Raw genomic sequence first — 19,397 nt, 5'->3', positions numbered from 1 at the left:
GACACCTGTGTGAATGTAAGGAGAACTGACTTCATACATCTACAAAAAATCACCAAAACACTGGTTTAATTAAAAGAATTTATGAAAATTATTTCTGAAAAAGATGTATCAGATGATAGCATCATTTGTTTGCAGATTAATTGTACTAGTTTGATATTTTGCTTCATTCTCTTATAATATTCAATGACATTTTTAACTGGCTTAAAGGGATAGTTACTCTAAAATGAAACTTTTTTCATCATTTCAGTGTTAAATTTTATATGCTTTTGTCTTTATTAGCTTTTTATATATTTCTTTTTAGTTTTATTTTAATTTTATTTTAGTTTTAGTTTAGTGATTTTAGTACCAAGGCAACATTTACATTTTCTTTTACATTTTTTGTTCAATTTTTATAAAGTTCAAAAGTTTGGGGTCAGTAAGATTTTTTAATTTTTTAAAAGAAGTATCTTCTGCTCACCAAGCCTGCATTTATTTCATTAAAAATACAAACAAAAACAGTAATATTGTGAAATATTATTCCAACAGCTGTTTTCTATGTCAGTATACAGTAAAGTGTAATTTATTTCTGTGATCAAAGCTGAATTTTCAGCATCATTACTCCAGTCTTCAGTGTCACATGATCCTTCAGAAATCAATCTAATATGATGATTTGATGCTCAAGAAACATTTATAATTATTATCAATGTTGAAAACGGTTATTATTTCATGATGCTATGATGAATAGAAAGTTCAAAAGAACAGCATTTGTCTGAAATCTAAATCTTTTGTAACATTAAACACTACCATTCAAAAGTTTGGGATCTGTAAGAATTTTATTTTTGGGGGATAGAAATAAAATTTATCAATACTTTTATTCATCAAGGATGAGTTAAACTGATCAAAAGTTACAATTATAATGTATAATGTAAAGACAATTATAATTCTATTTTAAATAAATGCTGTTCTTTTGAACTTTCTATTCATCGAAGAATTTTGAAAAAAAATTGTACACAACTGTTTTCAACATTGATAATAATCATAAACGTTTCTTGAGCATCAAATCATCATATTAGATTGATTTCTGAAGGATCATGTGACACTGAAGACTGGAGTAATGATGCTGAAAATTCAGCTTTGATCACAGGAATAAATTACACTTTACTGTATATTGACATAGAAAACAGCTGTTTTAAATTGGAATAATATTTCACAATATTACTGTTTTTGTTTGTATTTTTAATCAAATAAATGCAGGCTTGGTGAGCAGAAGATACTTCTTTTAAAACATTAAAAAAATCCACTGACCCCAAACTTTTGAATGGTAGTATGTATATAATAAATTATATATATATATATATATATATATATATATATATATATATAGATAGATATATATATAGATTTTCCTATATCATCATATTGTGACCCTAAATTTTCTCTCTTCAGTACGAGCGCAGCTCAGACGAGTCAGCGGAACCCTGGTTCCTCCACCCACAGTATTAGTAGCGCGACTCCCCCGGACCGCCTTCGTTTCCCACGAGGCACGCTGAGCCGCAGCACTTTCCACGGAGGCCAGCTGAGGGAGCGACGCACAGCCACCTATAATGGACCCCCTGCCTCTCCAACCTTATCACACGACGCCACGCCACTCTCACAGTCCCGGAGCCGCGGATCAACAAACCTCTTCACGAAGCTCACATCCAAGCTCACACGCAGGTAAATGAACGCTTCATGCTCTCAACACACAACAAACCTTCCAACGCACCTTTGTGGAGTAACTATTACCTATGGAAGTCAGTTTTCAGTGCAATAAGAAGGAAAGTGTTTATTTGGAGTTGAGGAATTTGAAATATGCAACAGTTTGATAAGTGCAAAAAGTGGTTAATTACTGGAAAACATACAACAGCTACTATCAAACTACTTAAAGTCCCCCTGCAGTCAATAATTTTATCTTTTGATAAAATTATTTGATCATGTGTCTTAAAGGCACAATATGTAAGATTTTTGGATCATTAAAGGTGCCCTTGAATGAAAAATTGAATTTATCTTGGCATAGTTGAATAACAAGAGTTCAGTACATGGAAATGACATACAGTGAGTCTCAAACATCATTGTTTCCTCCTTCTTATATAAATCTCATTTGTTTAAAAGAGCTCCGAAGAACAGGCAAATCTCAACATAACACCGACTGTTACGTAACAGTCGGGGTGTACGCCCCCAATTTGCATATGCCAGCCCATGTTCCCAACATTATGAAAGGCATTAGACAAGGGCAGCCAGTATTAACATCTGGATCTGTGCACAGCTGAATCATCAGACTAGGTAAGCAAGCAAGAACAATAGCGAAAAACGGCAGATGGAGCAATAATAACTGACATGATCCATGATATCATGATATTTTTAGTGATATTTGTAAACTGTCTTTCAAAATGTTTCTTTAGCATGTTGCTAATGTACTGTTAATTGTGGTTAAAGTTACCATTGTTTATTACTGTATTCACGGAGACAAGAGCCATCGCTATTTTCATTTATAAACACTTGCAGTCTGTATAATTCATAAACACAACTTCATTCTTTATAAATCTCTCCAACAGTGTAGCATTAGCAATTAGCCACGGAGCACAGCCTCAAATTCATTCAGAAGCAAATGTAAACAATATAACAGTATGCAATACTCACATAATCCGACGCATGCATGCAGCATGCATGACGAACACTTTGTAAAGATCCATTTGATGGTTATATTAGCTGTGTAAACTTTGTTTATGCACTGTTTAAGGCAAGCGCGAGCTCCATGGGCAGGGAGCGTCAGCATTTAAAGGGGCCGCACAGCATAAATCTGCTCATATTTAATGATGCCCCAAAATAGGCAGTTAAAAAAATTAATTTAAAAAAATCTATGGGGTATTTTGAGCTGAAACTTCACAGACACATTCAGGGGACACCTTAGACTTATATTACATCTTGTAAAAAAACGTTCGATGGCACCTTTAATATCCAATTAATATCAATAAAACCACTAGAACAATGTTATATATTTTGTTGACTTGTGTACTTACATTGTCCCAAATGTTTCTGAGAATGTTTAAATCCAGAGAAATAAGCAATTTTAACCAGGACACGGACCATGTCCATGCGTCGCCTATCAATGACATCATATCTACATTACCCTCGATTCCGGTTTTATTTTGTAAAAACCATGGAAACACCAAGGATGCTTTAATATATTATGTGTTTAAGACAGGTGAGCAACTGTTTGGATACATTCATTGACAGAAAACTAATCATGTTATATAGCTCAACACAGTAAGTCTTATTGTTAAATCTCGTTTTCTTGATTTACGGTGAGTACCATGTTTTATCATGCCTAATATCGATCTAGCTTAATGCAGTGTGCAACAAGAGTCTCATAATTGCCGCCGAGCGAATGCGCAGAGTAGCATTATAACAGCTTTTAACACACAAATGTATCTAAAGAATAAACAGCACTGCATTACCCCACATACACATGACCGGAAGCAGCAGAATCGCTCTTCTGCAGGATAATAAAAGCTCCACAGCTCTCGAGCCGTGAATCGTGCTCGTCTCTCATTAGCTCCAGTGGCCTCGTTCCACACCGACGGTTTTCAGCCACACCCTGCTTCATACTACAGTAATGTCAAATCTTTAATACATTAGCTCATCCATGAATATGATTTCTGCCGTCATCAATAGGCGTCATCAAGCTATCCCTTTGTTTTGAATTGCGAAATTTACATATTGTGCCTTTAAAGCATATTAAAACACCACATAGACATATAAACAACATTAAAATCTTGATTTTCACCACAGGGGGTCTTTAAAAATGTAGTTAAGTTAGTAGCCTTGCAAAAATTTTAAGTTACTTCCCAACACCCAACATTGTTACACAATGGTTTTGGCATGTCAGAACTATATACGGCATTCTAAACGGATTCTAAGATTCCCCTATATGGCCTCAAGAGACAACACATCTGCTCCAGATGTTGATCGATGTTTTCTGTTTCTTTTGTAGAAATATGTCATTCAGGTTTACCAAAAGGTAGGACCCTCGAAGGGCTGTGTGCAGTTAACCAGAGCTGAAATATGAAGTTTAACTCTTAACCCTAGCGTGAAGATGTTTTTCGATTAATTGCTTGTCACTCACCTTTGACACACTGTCTCTTAATCAGAGTGCAACTGAGCATGCCTGAGACTTCTGCTGTTTTCTGATGAACAGCACCTGAAGACAATACTAATCACCCATGCATGCCTGTTCATAGGATACAGCTGAGCACAATAGATTCATTAGTCTCCTTACAGTTTTATACATTAGAGCCTCATTTTTCATTCACGCCTTTTGTCCTTGAGGAAGGTTGTGTGTTTTTTGCATTGTTAGATAACATACAGCGTACAGTAGTTCAATGATAGCATTCTTCAGTCAGCTATGAAATATCCAAACCTCTGGACTGAAATAATGATGTTTTTCTGTTTGTTTATATATATAACTGAATTTCATGAAAACAAGCCAGGGTCACATTTAACCTTAAAATTAAGAGAAATTGTATTATTGCCTTTTTTGGACCATATACAGTCAAACCAAAAATTATTCAGACATTTCTGATCATTTTTTATATATTTTTACTTGTGGGTGCAGGACACTATAGTTCATTTATGTAAGTGAGGATAGCAAAGTAAACTGTCACATATTATACCCAAACATTCTTCATACAGTGGACTACCAGTAAAATTGATAAAAATTTGGGACCAAAAATTATTCAGACACTTTGACCCGACCATGTTATCTGACACAATTAAGATAAATTTGTTCTGACACAATAACTCTGAGAATGTGTCAAATTTGATTACCATATATATATATATATATATATATATATATATATATATATATATATATAATTTTTTTTTTTTTTTTAGCACATTTTCCCCCAAAATACTCATTACTATAATGCATCTGGAGTCTTATAACAGTGATGCATCTCTTTTTTGTTTGTGTAATTTCCATTATTCTTATTATTTTTATATATATTAAAAATATTTTTATATATATTTCAATTGTAATATATTATAATATTGATTTTAGATATTTTTCTTTAAATCTGCTTAAATTTATAGTTTAATCATATAACACTATAAATAATATAAATTAAATCACTTTTTGCTTTACAGTAATGAGAATGAATTTTTCCTCTATTATAGTTATGAGTATTTAGCAGGAAAACATGAAAATATTGTGCAAAAAATCATTATGGTCCTAAAATAGGCTCCATTTTCTTTTATGCAAAAATATTATTTATTATTCCTTACTTTTGTTGTGAACTTTGATGTGAAATACGGTGGGGATGTTCTTGACAGGTTTCGTCAGAGATTTATATAGGTCATCATGAATGTGTACTGTGTTATATCCTTCAGAGATTCACCTTTAAATATTAATCTTTTCTGAAGATAAGGAAATGAAAACATTAATACATGTCCTACGACAGGGTAACAGACTTGCTCTTGGTTGTGTAATTCAGGCCACCCTGCTGGGCTCTTAATTTAGCAGCTGACAGATGTGGCGATTGAGAGGTGTTCTTTACAAGATTTCTGGAGTTAAGGTACCAATATTTGCTGTTGTGACAACCACCCTTTCCTTGTTTCAGCCCTTATGCTCCAGAATCCACCTCTAGAAGTAGCAGGATTTTCTGATTCTGATTTTCCAGCTCTTCCTTTTTGACCTACCCAGATGAATTGTTCCTCTAGGTGGTCTCGCAATCCCAGCGCTTTTATTCCCGCCAGTGCTGTTATGACAGTTTGCTTCTCAATGGAGAACTTCCGATTTGTGTAATCCAGACATTGGTTAGAAAATGACTGCAAATAAAGACTTTGTAAGCTCCTGTTATTTATAAATAAGAGAACTTGGATTATTTTATCTGCTGCATGTTCATTAAAGTTAGTTATAAATAAGGTGTGCCTTTAAAAAAAAAAAAATCAGGATATATACAAGTTAAATTCTATTGACAGCATCTGTGGCCCATTGTCAGTTAACACAACATAAATTGTACTTATTCCTCAGTTTTGTTAAAAAAAAAATTATTAAAAAAATGTATTCAGTGCTGGTAAAACAGTGACTAAAATTATTTAAAATCACTGCATATTTATATATTATTTATATTTTATTAAAACAATATTTAATTTTATAAATATTTAAATTATTTAAAATATGTGAAATATGTATTCTCTGCACATTTTTTATATTTAAAATATGCAGGGATTATAGTGTGTAATTACAGCATCTACAAGCAAGGTTTTTTTCTTTTTCTTTTTTGCCACAGATGCTATCAAGGGATCTAAATTTGTATTTAACCCGTAATATTCCTTTCAGAAGTGGCTTGATGCTGCAAGGATGCTGTCACAGTGGATGTTGATCCGTTTCACAGTTTGCCTCTAATTGTTGCCCCATAAGAGCACTTCTCGGCCACCGTCCTCTCCTCTGATTGCTGCACACTGCCCACGCCGCTGCATGACCTCTCCTAATCTCTTTTTCATGTTCTGCTCTGTAGAATGGATTATAAATGTCTTCTTATAACTGAATTTATCTGTATTAAATGTGTTTTGTATTATGTAGCATTAATGTTATAAAAAGAGAGAGGGTTCGGATGTGTCAGTGGGTAATCTAGCGAACTGTACATATGACCATACATTATAAACAGCCCATCGTATACAGATGCATATAAGAAAATACGTTTTTTTATGCTAAAATAATTTGTGCATGTTAAAAACAAATTTGTCCATATCTAAACCGATATATCATACACTACTATTTGAGGTTGGTAAGATTTTTAAATTTTTTTAAAAGAAGTATTTTATACTCACCAAGGCTGTATGTTTTTAAATATACAGTAAAAACTGTAATATTGTAAAATATTATTACAATTTAAAATAAATGTTCTATTTTAATATATTCTTGTGATGCAAAGCTGAATTTTCAGCATCATTACTCCAGTCTTCAGTGTCACATGATCCTACAGATATCATTCTAATATACTCATTAGGTGCATTAATTTGAAAAAAAAAAAAAAAATCTTTTGTAATATTATAAATGTTTTTACTTTCAATTTTGATCAATTTAATGCATCCTTGCTGAATTAAAGCATTTATTTCTTTAAAAAAAAAAAAAAAAAATACTGACCCTACATTTTTTAACGGTTGTGTACATGTCAGTGAATTGTGAATTATTAATTAAAAAGAAACTTTCCTAAAAAGTAAAGTGTCATGTGGTTGGGGTAAGTTGTGCCAGCAGCAGCTTTCAGCTTTATTCTCATTTCAGTTGATAGCAGATATCCTGAAATATTCATTAATATGCTAAAAAATAATGAATATTAAATATTAATAATTAGCTATATTAATTTCACTGCGATCTCATTTCTCCCTGCCTTGAAGAGAGCTTGAGTAAAAAGTGGCACAACTTACCCCACTCTGCCCCACATTTTCTCTTTTAAGCAATTGTGCATTTTTTAAATGAATTGTGAGAAACGCCTTCCTTTTACATCTTTCTTTCCAGACAAAATGAGTTCAGTTGTGTCCACTGCATGGAAACTATTTAGAACACGAAGTTGAATCATAGGGTACAGGAAGGGTATCTGTAATACCCTCTATCCCTCCACGAAGGTCAACTTTAAGTGCATGTCCAATATTCCTCTCCACTTACACAGGAAATTGTATCTGTTGGTGGCGTTTTCTCCTTATTGTCTTTGGTTTTCTATCTTTCTTTTCTTCCAGGATGTCTGAAACGCTACTGTTTTCTTATCTTTCTTTCCTTTATCAGTGAGTCTCAGATTTTCTTGCCTCTAAACTATTTTTCTCTTTTTCATCCTGGTCTTTAAAGAGTGCCGGCAGAATGCGATAGAAATGGGAGGTATGAGGACTCAAGGTGAGACGGGACATCTGGTTTTACAGTTCTGAATTTACACCTTCATTTCCCATTTTTTGGCTTGCGTTCTGGAGATTTAGTCCAGTTAAGGCCTGACATTATTCCACAGACTTAACCCCATTATGTTCATTAATTCTCCACAAACACTAGCATCTGACATAATTCCCTAAGATCGAGTGCAGTGAGTTTAACCAATGAAGCTTATGTGAGTCTCAAAAGGACCAATAAACTCAAAATCTATTCTGTGAATATCAATATATTCTGATGTCACAAAGTCAATAAGCATTTGGTTGCATTGGCAGCTAGTTCAATTGCTCTGCCCCCTTGTGGCAAGAATAAGGAAGTACAACTGGATTATTAGTGGCGTTTGCTAAGGTCATAGCAATGTTGCTCATATTTAGAGATGGGGGCAACCGCCCTCACTATATACTAACACTATATAGCATCCTATAGTGGATTTTGTGGATCTGAGTTTGTGACCATTTAAATGCATATTTTTACTTTATATTCTTATTTTTGCACCCTTGAGTTGCTCACTGCACTGCTTCTGTATCTCTGCATGGTTATTTTTGTGTTCACTGCATGTCAAATGCACTCTGTTGGTTCAGTGCATGATGTGTTGTAACTGAAAACAGTGAAAATTTGAAGAACTTGTTTTTGTTATGTTCATGTACACACACCAGTATCTTCAATGTGAAGGCCTGAAGCGTATGTGAATGCAAACGTGTATGTGAACGTATGAAGCGTATGCGAACACTTCTAGCTATGCAATCTCGGCTTTAATGCAATTGTTTCAAAAAGAGGCCGAATACATTTGGTAATAAAATGCAAGTACATTCTGATTGGAATTCTTTTTTTTTTTTAAAAAAAGGGAGGAATTCGCATAAACTGTCAGATTGTTATTGCCACAGTAATGCAAGAATGCACAAAAATTAGCAATATTTTTTCTATTAACAAAAAAACTAAAAATAAAATAAATAAATAAATAAAAATACACTATTATTAAAAATTTGGGGGTCGGTATGAAGTCTCTTATGCTCACCAAGGCTGCATTTATTTGATCAAAAATACAGTAATATAGTGAAATATTATTACAATTTAAAATAATTGTTTTCTAATGTATTATATTTTAAAATATAATTTATTCCTGTGATGGCAAAGCTGTATTTTCAGCATCGTTACTCCAGTCTTCAGTGTCACATGATCCCAGTGTTGGGGAAAGTTACTTTTAAAAGGAAAAGTTACTTTTTATGGAAAGTAATGTGTCGCTTTTGTATTACTTTTTCTCACCTAGACTGGTTTCCAATAACAAAAATAATTTTGTCAAATGTAAAGGCACTTTAAGACACAAAAGTACAGTAGAGGGCGCAGCTTAAACAAACCTTTCAGCTGTGCTGCCATTTTGGATTCTGAAAGAATATGATGCAGGAGAACAATTGGGTCATCAAAGGTCAGCAGCAAGACATCGGTTGATAAAGTGAGATTAAATACATAAAGTATATTTGTATTATTTAACATATGTAATCATTGCAGGTTAATTATTTGAAAAAGTAACTACTACTTTAACTACTTTAAAAGTAAAGCTTTACTCTTTAATTGAAAAAAGTAATCTGATTACGTAACTTGCGTTACTTGTTGTAATGCGTTAACCCCAACACTGCGTGATCCTTCAGAAATCATTCCAATATACTGATTTTTTTTGCCATCCAATGTTCAAAAACAGCCTTTACTTGAAGAGGAATCTTTTTAAACATTATAAATGTCTTTACTGTCACTTTTAAGCACTTTTTAATATATCCTTGCTGAAAACATATTCATTTCTTTAAAAAAATATACTAGTGTAGGTGATTTGAAAACTAAATAAAACTGTAAATGTTCATTTAAATTACATTAACTTGAACATTTTCCAAATGAACAAACAAAATTAAAACTATAAATAATTAAAATTAAACTAAAATTAACAATCAAAATACAACAAAACTAGTGAAAACTAAAAATTCCCTGCAAAGGGTTCAATGCATTAGCCAAGCATTCACATGTGCGTTTGTCTACTTGCATACGTCTCTGGCCTTAAAGGGTTAGTTCACCCAAAAATGAAAAATTCAGTCATTTATTACTCACCATGTCGCTCCACACCTGTAAGACCTTCGTTTATCTTCGGAACACAAATTAAGATATTTTTGATGAAATCTGAGAGGTCTCTGCCTTCTCCATCGACAGATATTTAATTACCACTTTCAAGGTCCAGAAAGGTACTAAAGACATCGTTAAAATAGTCAACGTGACTGCAGTGGTTCAAACTTCCTTTCACAAAGCAACGAGAATACTTTTTTGTGTGCAAAAACAAAACAAAAATAACAACTTTAACAATTTCATCTCTTCCCTGTCATTCTCTTACACTGTTTACATTGTAAACACAGTGCAGCGCTTCCAGGTTCGACGTCAGATCGCCGGCTCAGTATTGACTATTTTAACAATGTCTTTAGTATCTTTCCGGGCCTTGAAAGTAGTAATTAAATTGCTGTCTATGGAGGGACAGAAAACTTTCAGATTTCATCAAAAATATCTTAATTTGTGTTCCGATGATGAAAGAAGGTCTTACGGGTTTGGAAGGACATGAGGGTGAGTAATTAATGACAGAATTTTTCATTTTTGGGTGAACTAACCCTTTAATGTTGTCATGTCTTCATATATTCACAAACCACCCGAATGCATATTTCTCTGATTGTTCTCTCTTCTCTCCTGCAGTCGAAATGTGTCTGGGGAGCAGAAAGAAGAACATAAAGACGCCAAACCCCGCTCGCTACGCTTCACCTGGAGCATGAAGACCACCTCCTCCATGGAGCCCACAGAGATGATGCGCGAGATCCGCAAAGTCCTGGACGCCAACAACTGCGATTACGAGCAGCGCGAGCGCTTCCTGCTTCTATGCGTCCACGGCGACGGCCACGCCGAGAGCTTGGTCCAATGGGAGATGGAGGTGTGCAAACTGCCCCGCCTCTCGCTAAACGGCGTCCGCTTCAAGCGGATATCAGGAACGTCCATCGCTTTCAAAAACATCGCCTCAAAAATTGCCAACGAACTAAAGCTGTAAGGGAAAAAAAAAAGTCGAAAATGTGAAAAGGCAGCAAAAAGGACTAAGGCACAAAACTAGAGTAATCAAGCTGTACATTCTTTTTGAACAAGTAGCAGATACAAGGATTGTTTTCCTCAAACACTTACAAAGTATGTACTGAAGATATTGTATAGAATCATGCCTTAGGCAATAATTTCCTGCATCTTTGAAGCATTATTAATATTATTATTGTTGTTATTGTTCTTGTGTATTATTATTTCAAACTGTAGGAAACAAAAGTTGACAGTTTTATTTCTTTTCTTTTGTTTTGGTTTGTTTATGCACTACTGCAGTAGGTGCCCCGTGGGGCCAAAAGATTAACAGCAGTGACTGAAAACATGTATTTGAACCAGACAGACAGAAGAGGGATGGTTAATCACTCCAGTATTTCTCTTTATCTTTCCAGCCCTCCTCCCAATATCCTTCTTGATTGCCAAAACAAATGGCCAATGTAGATTTAGATAAGAAACTTATTTGCACATTTTCCCTCAAAAGCACCACATGTGCTATCCATCCATTCCTCCGCTTTTCCACCCATTTTTTCCTCCTCAAACCCACAGGATATTCCCACCTGTTGTTTTCTAGTGCTACACATGGCTGAAGATGGCCAGGATCGACGGGCTACTGCAATGGAACGTCAAGAACGAGATCGGGAATGTTTTCCTTCCTGATCCTTTAAAGTATTTAGTTTGTTTCCTTACAAAGTGTTTTTTTAAAACATCTGAGGCGCTGACGAAACGCTCTCAGTTGTTGTTGTAATGTCTTTGCTTTGGCTCCGGCCCCCAGGGTGCACCATAGAGTCAGACGTGCTGAATCATTCTGGGACACGGTCCAGTTCACAACTTCAACTTGCCATTTCTAGGCTTCAGTATTCACTCACTCCCATCCCCAAGAACCATCGGCACTGTTGTTATTATTATTATTATTATTTTGTTTCGATGTTTCTCTTTTTTGGAATGTAAATAATGTACCTTAGTTTTGCAGCAACAGCATATTGATAAACTTTTTTTTTTCTTTTCTAAGACTGGCTGTGAGTCGGAAACTATGGAAATTAATGTAACTCATCACAGAATAAGGTTAATCAGTGTCTCCATTAAAACAACTGAAAATCAGTGATTTGCAGAGTGGCTTTTGTTGGACTGGTTTTACAAAGCTCAATTCAGATCAATGAAATCACAGGTGGAACATTTCATTTCTTTTAACGGCTCAGTGACTACATAAATACATAACCAAAGACTACCTCTACATGATAAACCCCACAACCATGACGGTCATTGCATACTTTGTCCTCTATTGCCCTTTAAATGCAGTCATATTTAGGAGGTTTTATTGGAACTGAAATGTCCTGTGATTTAAAAAGTTTAAGTCATGATGTTGTGGCCTTGATCTGGATCGTATTACTCAGTTTCCAAGCATAAAGTCTTGGTCTGGATCTGGGTCTTTGTTTAAGATCTCAAGCAAGTCTATTTCTGGAAAATAGAGGATAATTACCTCAACCACAGGTCAGCAAGGTTGTCATTTACAGAGAATCTGCAAGAATCCCATAGCTCTAAATTGCAACTTGACTACTGTAAAAATGAGCTCATGGATTCAAATGAATGCTGCAATAAATTCATTAAAATCGACATCTTGTTTCAAAGCTGGATCTTTTGTAAAAATATTCATGTGTAGGCAGTAGGCACAATTTATATGTCAAAAAAGTCATTTAAAATGCAGTCAAATGTGTCCAAACTTTGTTATTATTAGTTATATTCTCCAAAATATATTTTTAAACAAAGAAATAGGTAAACAGTCTAAGGCAAAAAAAAATATGAATTGGTATTTTAGAAGATTATGTTAGTCTGTCAGGCATATCAAGGCTGCCTCATATATCACCTGATTCCTTATATAATTTCCAGCATCTTATCTATTATATAACAGCTCTTCAAACTCATAAACGCTTTTCCCAGAAAAGCAGAGCCCTGAACATCCATGCATCTGTCTACAGTTGAGTGAGCTCATGTACATCATCACCCCCCTGTGCGACCCACCACTGCAGTAGTAATTATAACGCAGTCATGTGTGATTAAACTGACATTTCCATGCATGATCCGACTAGCCACGCCCCATTTTCTACGCCTGATTCATTTTCGCGAATCGGTTCAAATGAACAGTTCATTTCAAAGAACCTGTTTCAAACAAGCGTTTTTATTATTATAATTATTATTACGTTTTATGTTATATATTAAAATCACTACTATGTCATGTGTGTTATTAATAAAACTGTCGGAAGGCGGAAGTGTTCACTATGACTCGAAAGAGTCGGTTCTCGGTTCAATGAGTTGTTAACTCGAGAAACACCGTTCGGTTCGATTCATAAACGATTCGTTCAGTCCGAATGCTGAATTAATTGCTCAGTCTGGCCACTTCAACCCTCTCTTGAGAACCTATTCAACCGATGTGTTAAAAAGATTCTACTCAAAAGAACGATTCGCTCCCGAATCGAGCATCGCTATGGTTGAGCTGTGACCACGCCCCCATTGTTTCTCACCCATCAGGGGGAGTTTTGCCAGAAGGATCGAGCGCTGTTGTTGTAGCTGCTGTTTTTGACAGAGGAGACTCATCTCGTCTCTTTTTCTCGATGTTTTTTCAAAGCACCGAGAACGACATGCGTTTCAAACCGTCTCGAGAGCGACTTTACAGCGCGCGCTGCTGCGGCTGCTGTCACGTGCGGACTGGAACCATCATCCTGGGTACCTGGTACATGGTACGGGGCGTAAAACATTCATTAAACGTCGTCTTGTAGATTTTAACACAATTGAAATATATCAGTAGTCTTCTCCCCGTCTTTTAGAGGCGTGTCTTTGTTTTAAAGCGCGTCTGTGTGGATGTTTTTAGCTGGCAGAGCCGTGTTAGCTCGATGTTTACGACTGCTAGGCTAACTCAATGTTTTGAATTGGAACTATCAACAAACAAGACATGTAAACGGAATTAGACGTATTGAGTTGTTATTAAACAAATCATAAGGATCTTACCTGTCTATTGAAGTAAGAAAATGTGATGTGGAGATAATATTTAAGTGCTATTTTATATTATATTTGTAAATGGCTAACAAGCTAACCGCTAGCTGAGGCCTGAGGTTGCATTTACTCAGCTGTCATTGGTTTGAAATTCAGTGCGTTGATAATTTACACGAAATGTGTTTAAAGTAAATCATTTATAATTATATAGCTATTATATATAAGTGGGTATGTTATTTATTTTTTGTTTCAAATAGCTCTATATTGTATGTTGGGTGTCAACTAGATTGTAAACAAACAAAACTCAACTAATAAACGATAATGAAGTGTTGCTTGGCAAGTTTATGAATACTTTTGGATAAAAATGGCACTGTTGATGAAAAAGAAAAATCGCTCTGACACTGTCAGTGGTAAATGTCGTTGTAAGTCATTGTGTTAAAGTCTGGGTTATACATATATTATTAGTAAAAAGTGCAAGGCATATGTTTCAAGACCTTGACCTATTTTTCTTGTTGAATAACAAATACCAAATATACAGGAAGTAACATGACAGTGAATCATCTGACTTTCTGTCATATTAGACTCACTGTCATTTTTGATTTCAGTGTTATGTCTTTCTGTCATTTGTACTTTCTTTGCTAATATAATCTCTGTCCAAAGGTGGTGAACCTGTTGATGGGTATTCTGTTGACTGTGGCAGTAACTCACCCTGAGAACGTCCCAACTGTTGACCTGCAGTATGAGGTTATCGAGCATTACTTTGCCTCAGACAGGATGTCAGGTATGTTATGAAATTTAAGTCATTACATGCCGTAATACAAATACAGTGTTGTGTAATGCTGTATATTTGTGCCACATATTCATATTTAAGTATTTAATATAAAATCTAATTATTTGTATTTTGTATATTTTTTTATATTTCTTCTATTTATATACAACATGTCAACATTTTACCCCTGTAGAGAACGCCTGCGTGGGCTTTGCCATCTCTCTCCTGATGCTCACCATTAGTGCCATGATGGTGTATGGAGCCATTACTGTAAGTTTATATGATTAGTATGCCTGGCTATTTGTTTAATATTTAATGTTGAACAGAATAAAATATATTCTTTGGCTCTGTTAAAAGAGATGTCATGATGCACATATACTAGGGAGTTAAATTCTCTGAATTTTAAAGGCAATACACTGAATTTCCTCCATTATCACTGTCAATGCAGAGTAAGTTTGATGGGTTAATGTATTGTGAGAATAATGCATTTCACCATTGTGTTCATCTGTACTTCACAGTCTTGCTTGATGCCATCTTTAAAAAACAGGTTGGATCTGTGTACGTTTGTTTGTATAGTAGTTCCTGCTGTGAAATCTTGAGTTTACTGCTGTCAATGCACATTTGCCATACCCGAGCTTGTTACTTCGAGTGAACGTTGAGCTTTATAACTGTGTTTTAGACCCCGAGTATCCTCTGACTGCAAATTTTAGACATTATAGGTTGTGAAATGCTGTTCCAGTAGAGTCACGGCCTTGTCAGATCTGCTAATAGGTCCCTTTCCATATTAGGCATTCTCAGAACTTAGTTATTCAGCACAGCTCCTTTTATTTGCTCAAAACTGGATGATTCATTATTCCCTGGAGTTTTACAGGTTTGCATCAGCATTAAAATGGTGAGAAACAGTCTAAAAATGTAAGAGGGAAAAAAGCCCACCTTATGACATGACTGTTATTTTCTCCTCTCTCACAGAATCGTGATGGCTGGCTCATCCCGTTCTTTTGCTACCAGCTGTTTGACTTTGCACTGAGCTGCCTGGTGGCCATCAGCTCCCTCACGTACCTGCCCAGAATCAAGGACTACCTGGACCAGCTGGTCAGTCTGCCCTCTACTGCCCTGTCTCTCGCGAGCCTCTGACACTAGAAGCTAATTTAAAAATGTTTAACCTAAAATCTCTTTCTCTTTTAGCCGGACTTCCCCTACAAAGACAACCTGCTCTCTATGGACTCCAGCTGTCTCCTGCTGTTTGTGCTGATCTTCTTTGCCTTTCTCATCATCCTCAAGGTAGATATATGTTCCTCACCTGATGTTTCCAACACTGAATCTGTACATATTTTATTTGTAAGATCCAGATTACAGAGACTACTAATGTGTTTTGTTTTTCCAGGCCTATTTGATCAACTGTGTGTGGAACTGCTATAAGTACATAAACAACAGGAACACTCCAGAGATTGCCGTTTATCCTGCTTTTGAGACCCCACCTCAGGTATGTCCATCTTAACACGGTTCTCAGTCTGAACCTAGGCTACTTTGAGTTTAGCAGATGATAGTAGATTAGATGCACTTTATTGATCCCTCAAAGGGGTAATTCACATATTAAAGCAGCACAATATAAATTATAACACATACAAAACAATGTAAAGTTAACTTAATTAACACATTTTTTGCCACACCTGCCAATGGCCGGTGACTTAAGAAAATTTACCAGCCAAAAATATTTTTTACCAGCCATGACACAAAAACAGGAAGTGGTTACACCAAAATTTTAGATTGTCCTTTGTTTGGTTAACATAAAAAATGCAGACAGTAGCAGGATTATTAGGATGCTGTCACTTTAAAACCAAATGCGCACACAGATCATGCATTTTGTGTTTGCATTTATTTAAGACGTAACCAACTATGTTTATTAGGACACTTGCCGAGATGTTTTTTTTTTAATATATATATATATAAAATTTAATTTAATTTTTGAGTGAATTTGCGCAGAAAGGCATCAAGTGCAAAGTGCAAAAAGTTTCAGGTTGCATGCTTCGGATGTTAAACTTCCCATACGGCGCGTGATTAACAAATTCCCTTTCGCGTGTTCTAGCGCTTGAATATTTACATTGGAAAGGCTGAAACCATCAACTGTACAGAGCATAGTTCACATTAATTCAGGTTCATGTTGTCACAGCATTGCATTGTTAGAATTCAAAAAATTGTTACTGAAAATTGTTTCATTCACTCTTTTTTACTCTTATTTGGTGCATATATATATATATATAATATACACACTCAAATTAAATTTAAACATGTAAGTCTGTATAAAAACTGTTAAAGATGTAGTGCTTTGGATAGTGCAGTGTTGTTGTTGACTTTGATATGCACCTAAAAACATGGAGATCAAACTTTCCTCTATTTACTTTAATATGTTGTTTAGTATATACAATAATGGTCTAATTGTGTACATTTCTTTACATTATTCTGAAGAAAAACATGGTTGTCATTGACTCTGAAACATCTTTTTCTTGTTTTTCAACACCTTGCTCTGTTGTAAGCATATAATGCCCACTTTTTGCAATCAAAACCTCTTCACAACAAATTCCACTTTTAATAATTCTGTCAATTTTGCCATTTTATTAACAACATTATAGCTGTTTTTGTCTATTAGAATATTATTTTTGGAATGTAAAACTTTATTATCTGTGTTTTAGTATTATTTATCTGCTATATAAATTTATATAGTATATAAACTGCATTTATTAATATTTTGAATTAGCTTTTTTAAATATATTTTTAGTTCTCATTTTAATTCAAATGTAGCTAATTTTGTTATGTGCTTTTGTCATTATTATTAGTTTTAGTTTTTAATTTCTATATAGCTTTAATTTATTTTTATTTCAGTTTAAAGTTTAGTAATTTTAGTACTTTATTTTATTTCACTTATCTGTCAAGGCAACATTTTTAATTTTCATTTATGTTTTTCATCTTTTATTTATATTATTTAAATGACCAAAAACAATTTAGTTAATTTAGTTAAAAGTTAATAATAATATTGCTCTGTAGTGATTTCTCTTTTGCTGGGCTTTTATTCTGAAAAGGAGAGCATCCTAATATCCTCTCATTAGTAACAATGTAGCCCCTTAAAATACACCGTTACACACTGTGACAGTAGATGGCACTCTTTGCCTCTGAAAGAGCTTTTGAGGAATTTTTTTTTTTTTTTTTTTTTTTTTTTTCTAGACTTCTTAACAGACTGGCAGCTGTATGTTTTTTTTTGTTTGTTGTTACCAAAGGACTCTGCTGTATGATTTTGTTCAGGTAAATGACTGGCTTTATTTTAATGGTGTCTTCTTTTTATCATAGTATATCCTTCCCACCTATGAAATGGCCATGACTATGCCAGCGAAGGAGCCACCTCCTCCTTACATGCCAGCTTGAATTCCCCCGACTGGTTTCGTCAGTAAAAGCCAGTGCAGACACCCATCTTTGCCTTTCGATCCTGCCTTCCATTCCAACACATGGAGGGCATTTAGACTCCCAGCATCCACTCATCACATCAGCAGCTTACATATTCGCATAGACTTACCCATGACTATTTCTTTGGCATGACTCTCGTAACAGCTCGTCACTGCAGATCTATTTTTGTAAAACTATAAGAAAACAGTTGAAGCGGTACGGTGTTGGGGAAGAGATCGGTTGTGGCAGGATTATTTTTAATTACTTAGTGTTGTATCTGAGATATGAAATGCCATTCTCTTTTGTGGACATCATGACTCGGGCTCTGCAATAAATTGTGCTTACGAATGAATTATATAGTTAATTCATAGTCAATTACTAATGAAATGATCTGAGATGGAGCAGATAATCTGCCGTGTGGTGTTTTTACCAATGAAAGCTTTCACTTTACCTGCCATCATGAGATGTTTATTTTTCCATGCTTTTCAATGCTATATTTTGTTCCTGATGTCTTACTAGAGGATGTATTGTGAAAATCAACATTGCCCTACAACTTGACGGGGCACTTGCATTAAAAATCACCACCCTTGGCTAATAAATCTGTTTTGCTAGATTAAAAATATGTTTAGACAATCCAGTGTGATGGTTAAAATATATATTTTTTTCCATTGTGTACTTTATTAGTGGACGTAGGACTTTCATCCTTTCAAAAGCAAAGAGCTCAAAGCACTTTTTATCTTTAAATAATTAGTGTGTGTGCGCGTGTGTGTGTGTGTGTGTTTTCCATCCATTGAACCATTGTGCACCATCATGTTAGCAGCTGTCACAGTGATCTGTTGTCATTGTAACTGCTGGGAAATTCTGGATAACACACAAGAGGAAACTTTCCTCACATGATTGACAATGATATAGAGTTAAAAAAGGAAACTGCTAGAGCTGTATAAATCAATGGATGCATGTTATTTTATTTTGTGGTCTGTTTCTTTTCTTGTATATGTTCTGTAATCTAATTACTTCAATAAACATTTTAAAACATTGAATCTGCCATCAGACCTTTTTTTTTTTGCCACAATGAACATTTAGTTCATTAGTATTATTCAGTAGGGCTGGGTATTGACACAAATTTCTTGATTCGATTTCGATTTGATATCAATTATTTTGTATATATAT

General features: G+C 34.8%; 2 protein-coding genes across 12 annotated transcripts in view; both read left to right on the top strand.

Annotated features, from left to right (window-relative positions):
- Positions 1-12,551, top strand: part of mark3b (MAP/microtubule affinity-regulating kinase 3b) — an 83,654-nt gene extending 71,103 nt beyond the window's left edge. For 2 of the 11 annotated variants that reach the window (XM_067384343.1, XM_067384337.1), the window contains exons 15-18: positions 1,426-1,695; positions 4,013-4,039; positions 7,865-7,909; positions 10,658-12,551. In XM_067384343.1, coding sequence (XP_067240444.1) covers positions 1,426-1,695; positions 4,013-4,039; positions 7,865-7,909; positions 10,658-11,003 — 688 coding nt within the window. In that variant the 3' untranslated portion in view covers positions 11,004-12,551. The other 9 variants (XM_067384347.1, XM_067384339.1, XM_067384345.1 and 6 more) reach the window with 7 other exon arrangements.
- A 992-nt stretch (positions 12,552-13,543) lies between these two features.
- laptm4a (lysosomal protein transmembrane 4 alpha) lies at positions 13,544-19,243 on the top strand. The gene is made up of 7 exons (XM_067383210.1): positions 13,544-13,770; positions 14,684-14,804; positions 14,986-15,062; positions 15,762-15,884; positions 15,978-16,073; positions 16,177-16,275; positions 18,135-19,243. Exons 1-7 carry the CDS (start codon positions 13,645-13,647, stop codon positions 18,207-18,209), a joined length of 717 nt encoding a protein of 238 aa, XP_067239311.1. The 5' UTR covers positions 13,544-13,644; the 3' UTR covers positions 18,210-19,243.
- The last annotated feature ends 154 nt before the right edge of the window (positions 19,244-19,397 follow it).

The sequence above is a fragment of the Chanodichthys erythropterus genome, chromosome 4, assembly GCF_024489055.1.
Source record: "Chanodichthys erythropterus isolate Z2021 chromosome 4, ASM2448905v1, whole genome shotgun sequence".
NCBI lineage: Eukaryota > Metazoa > Chordata > Actinopteri > Cypriniformes > Xenocyprididae > Chanodichthys > Chanodichthys erythropterus.
This window is presented reverse-complemented; position numbering and strand designations above follow the sequence as displayed.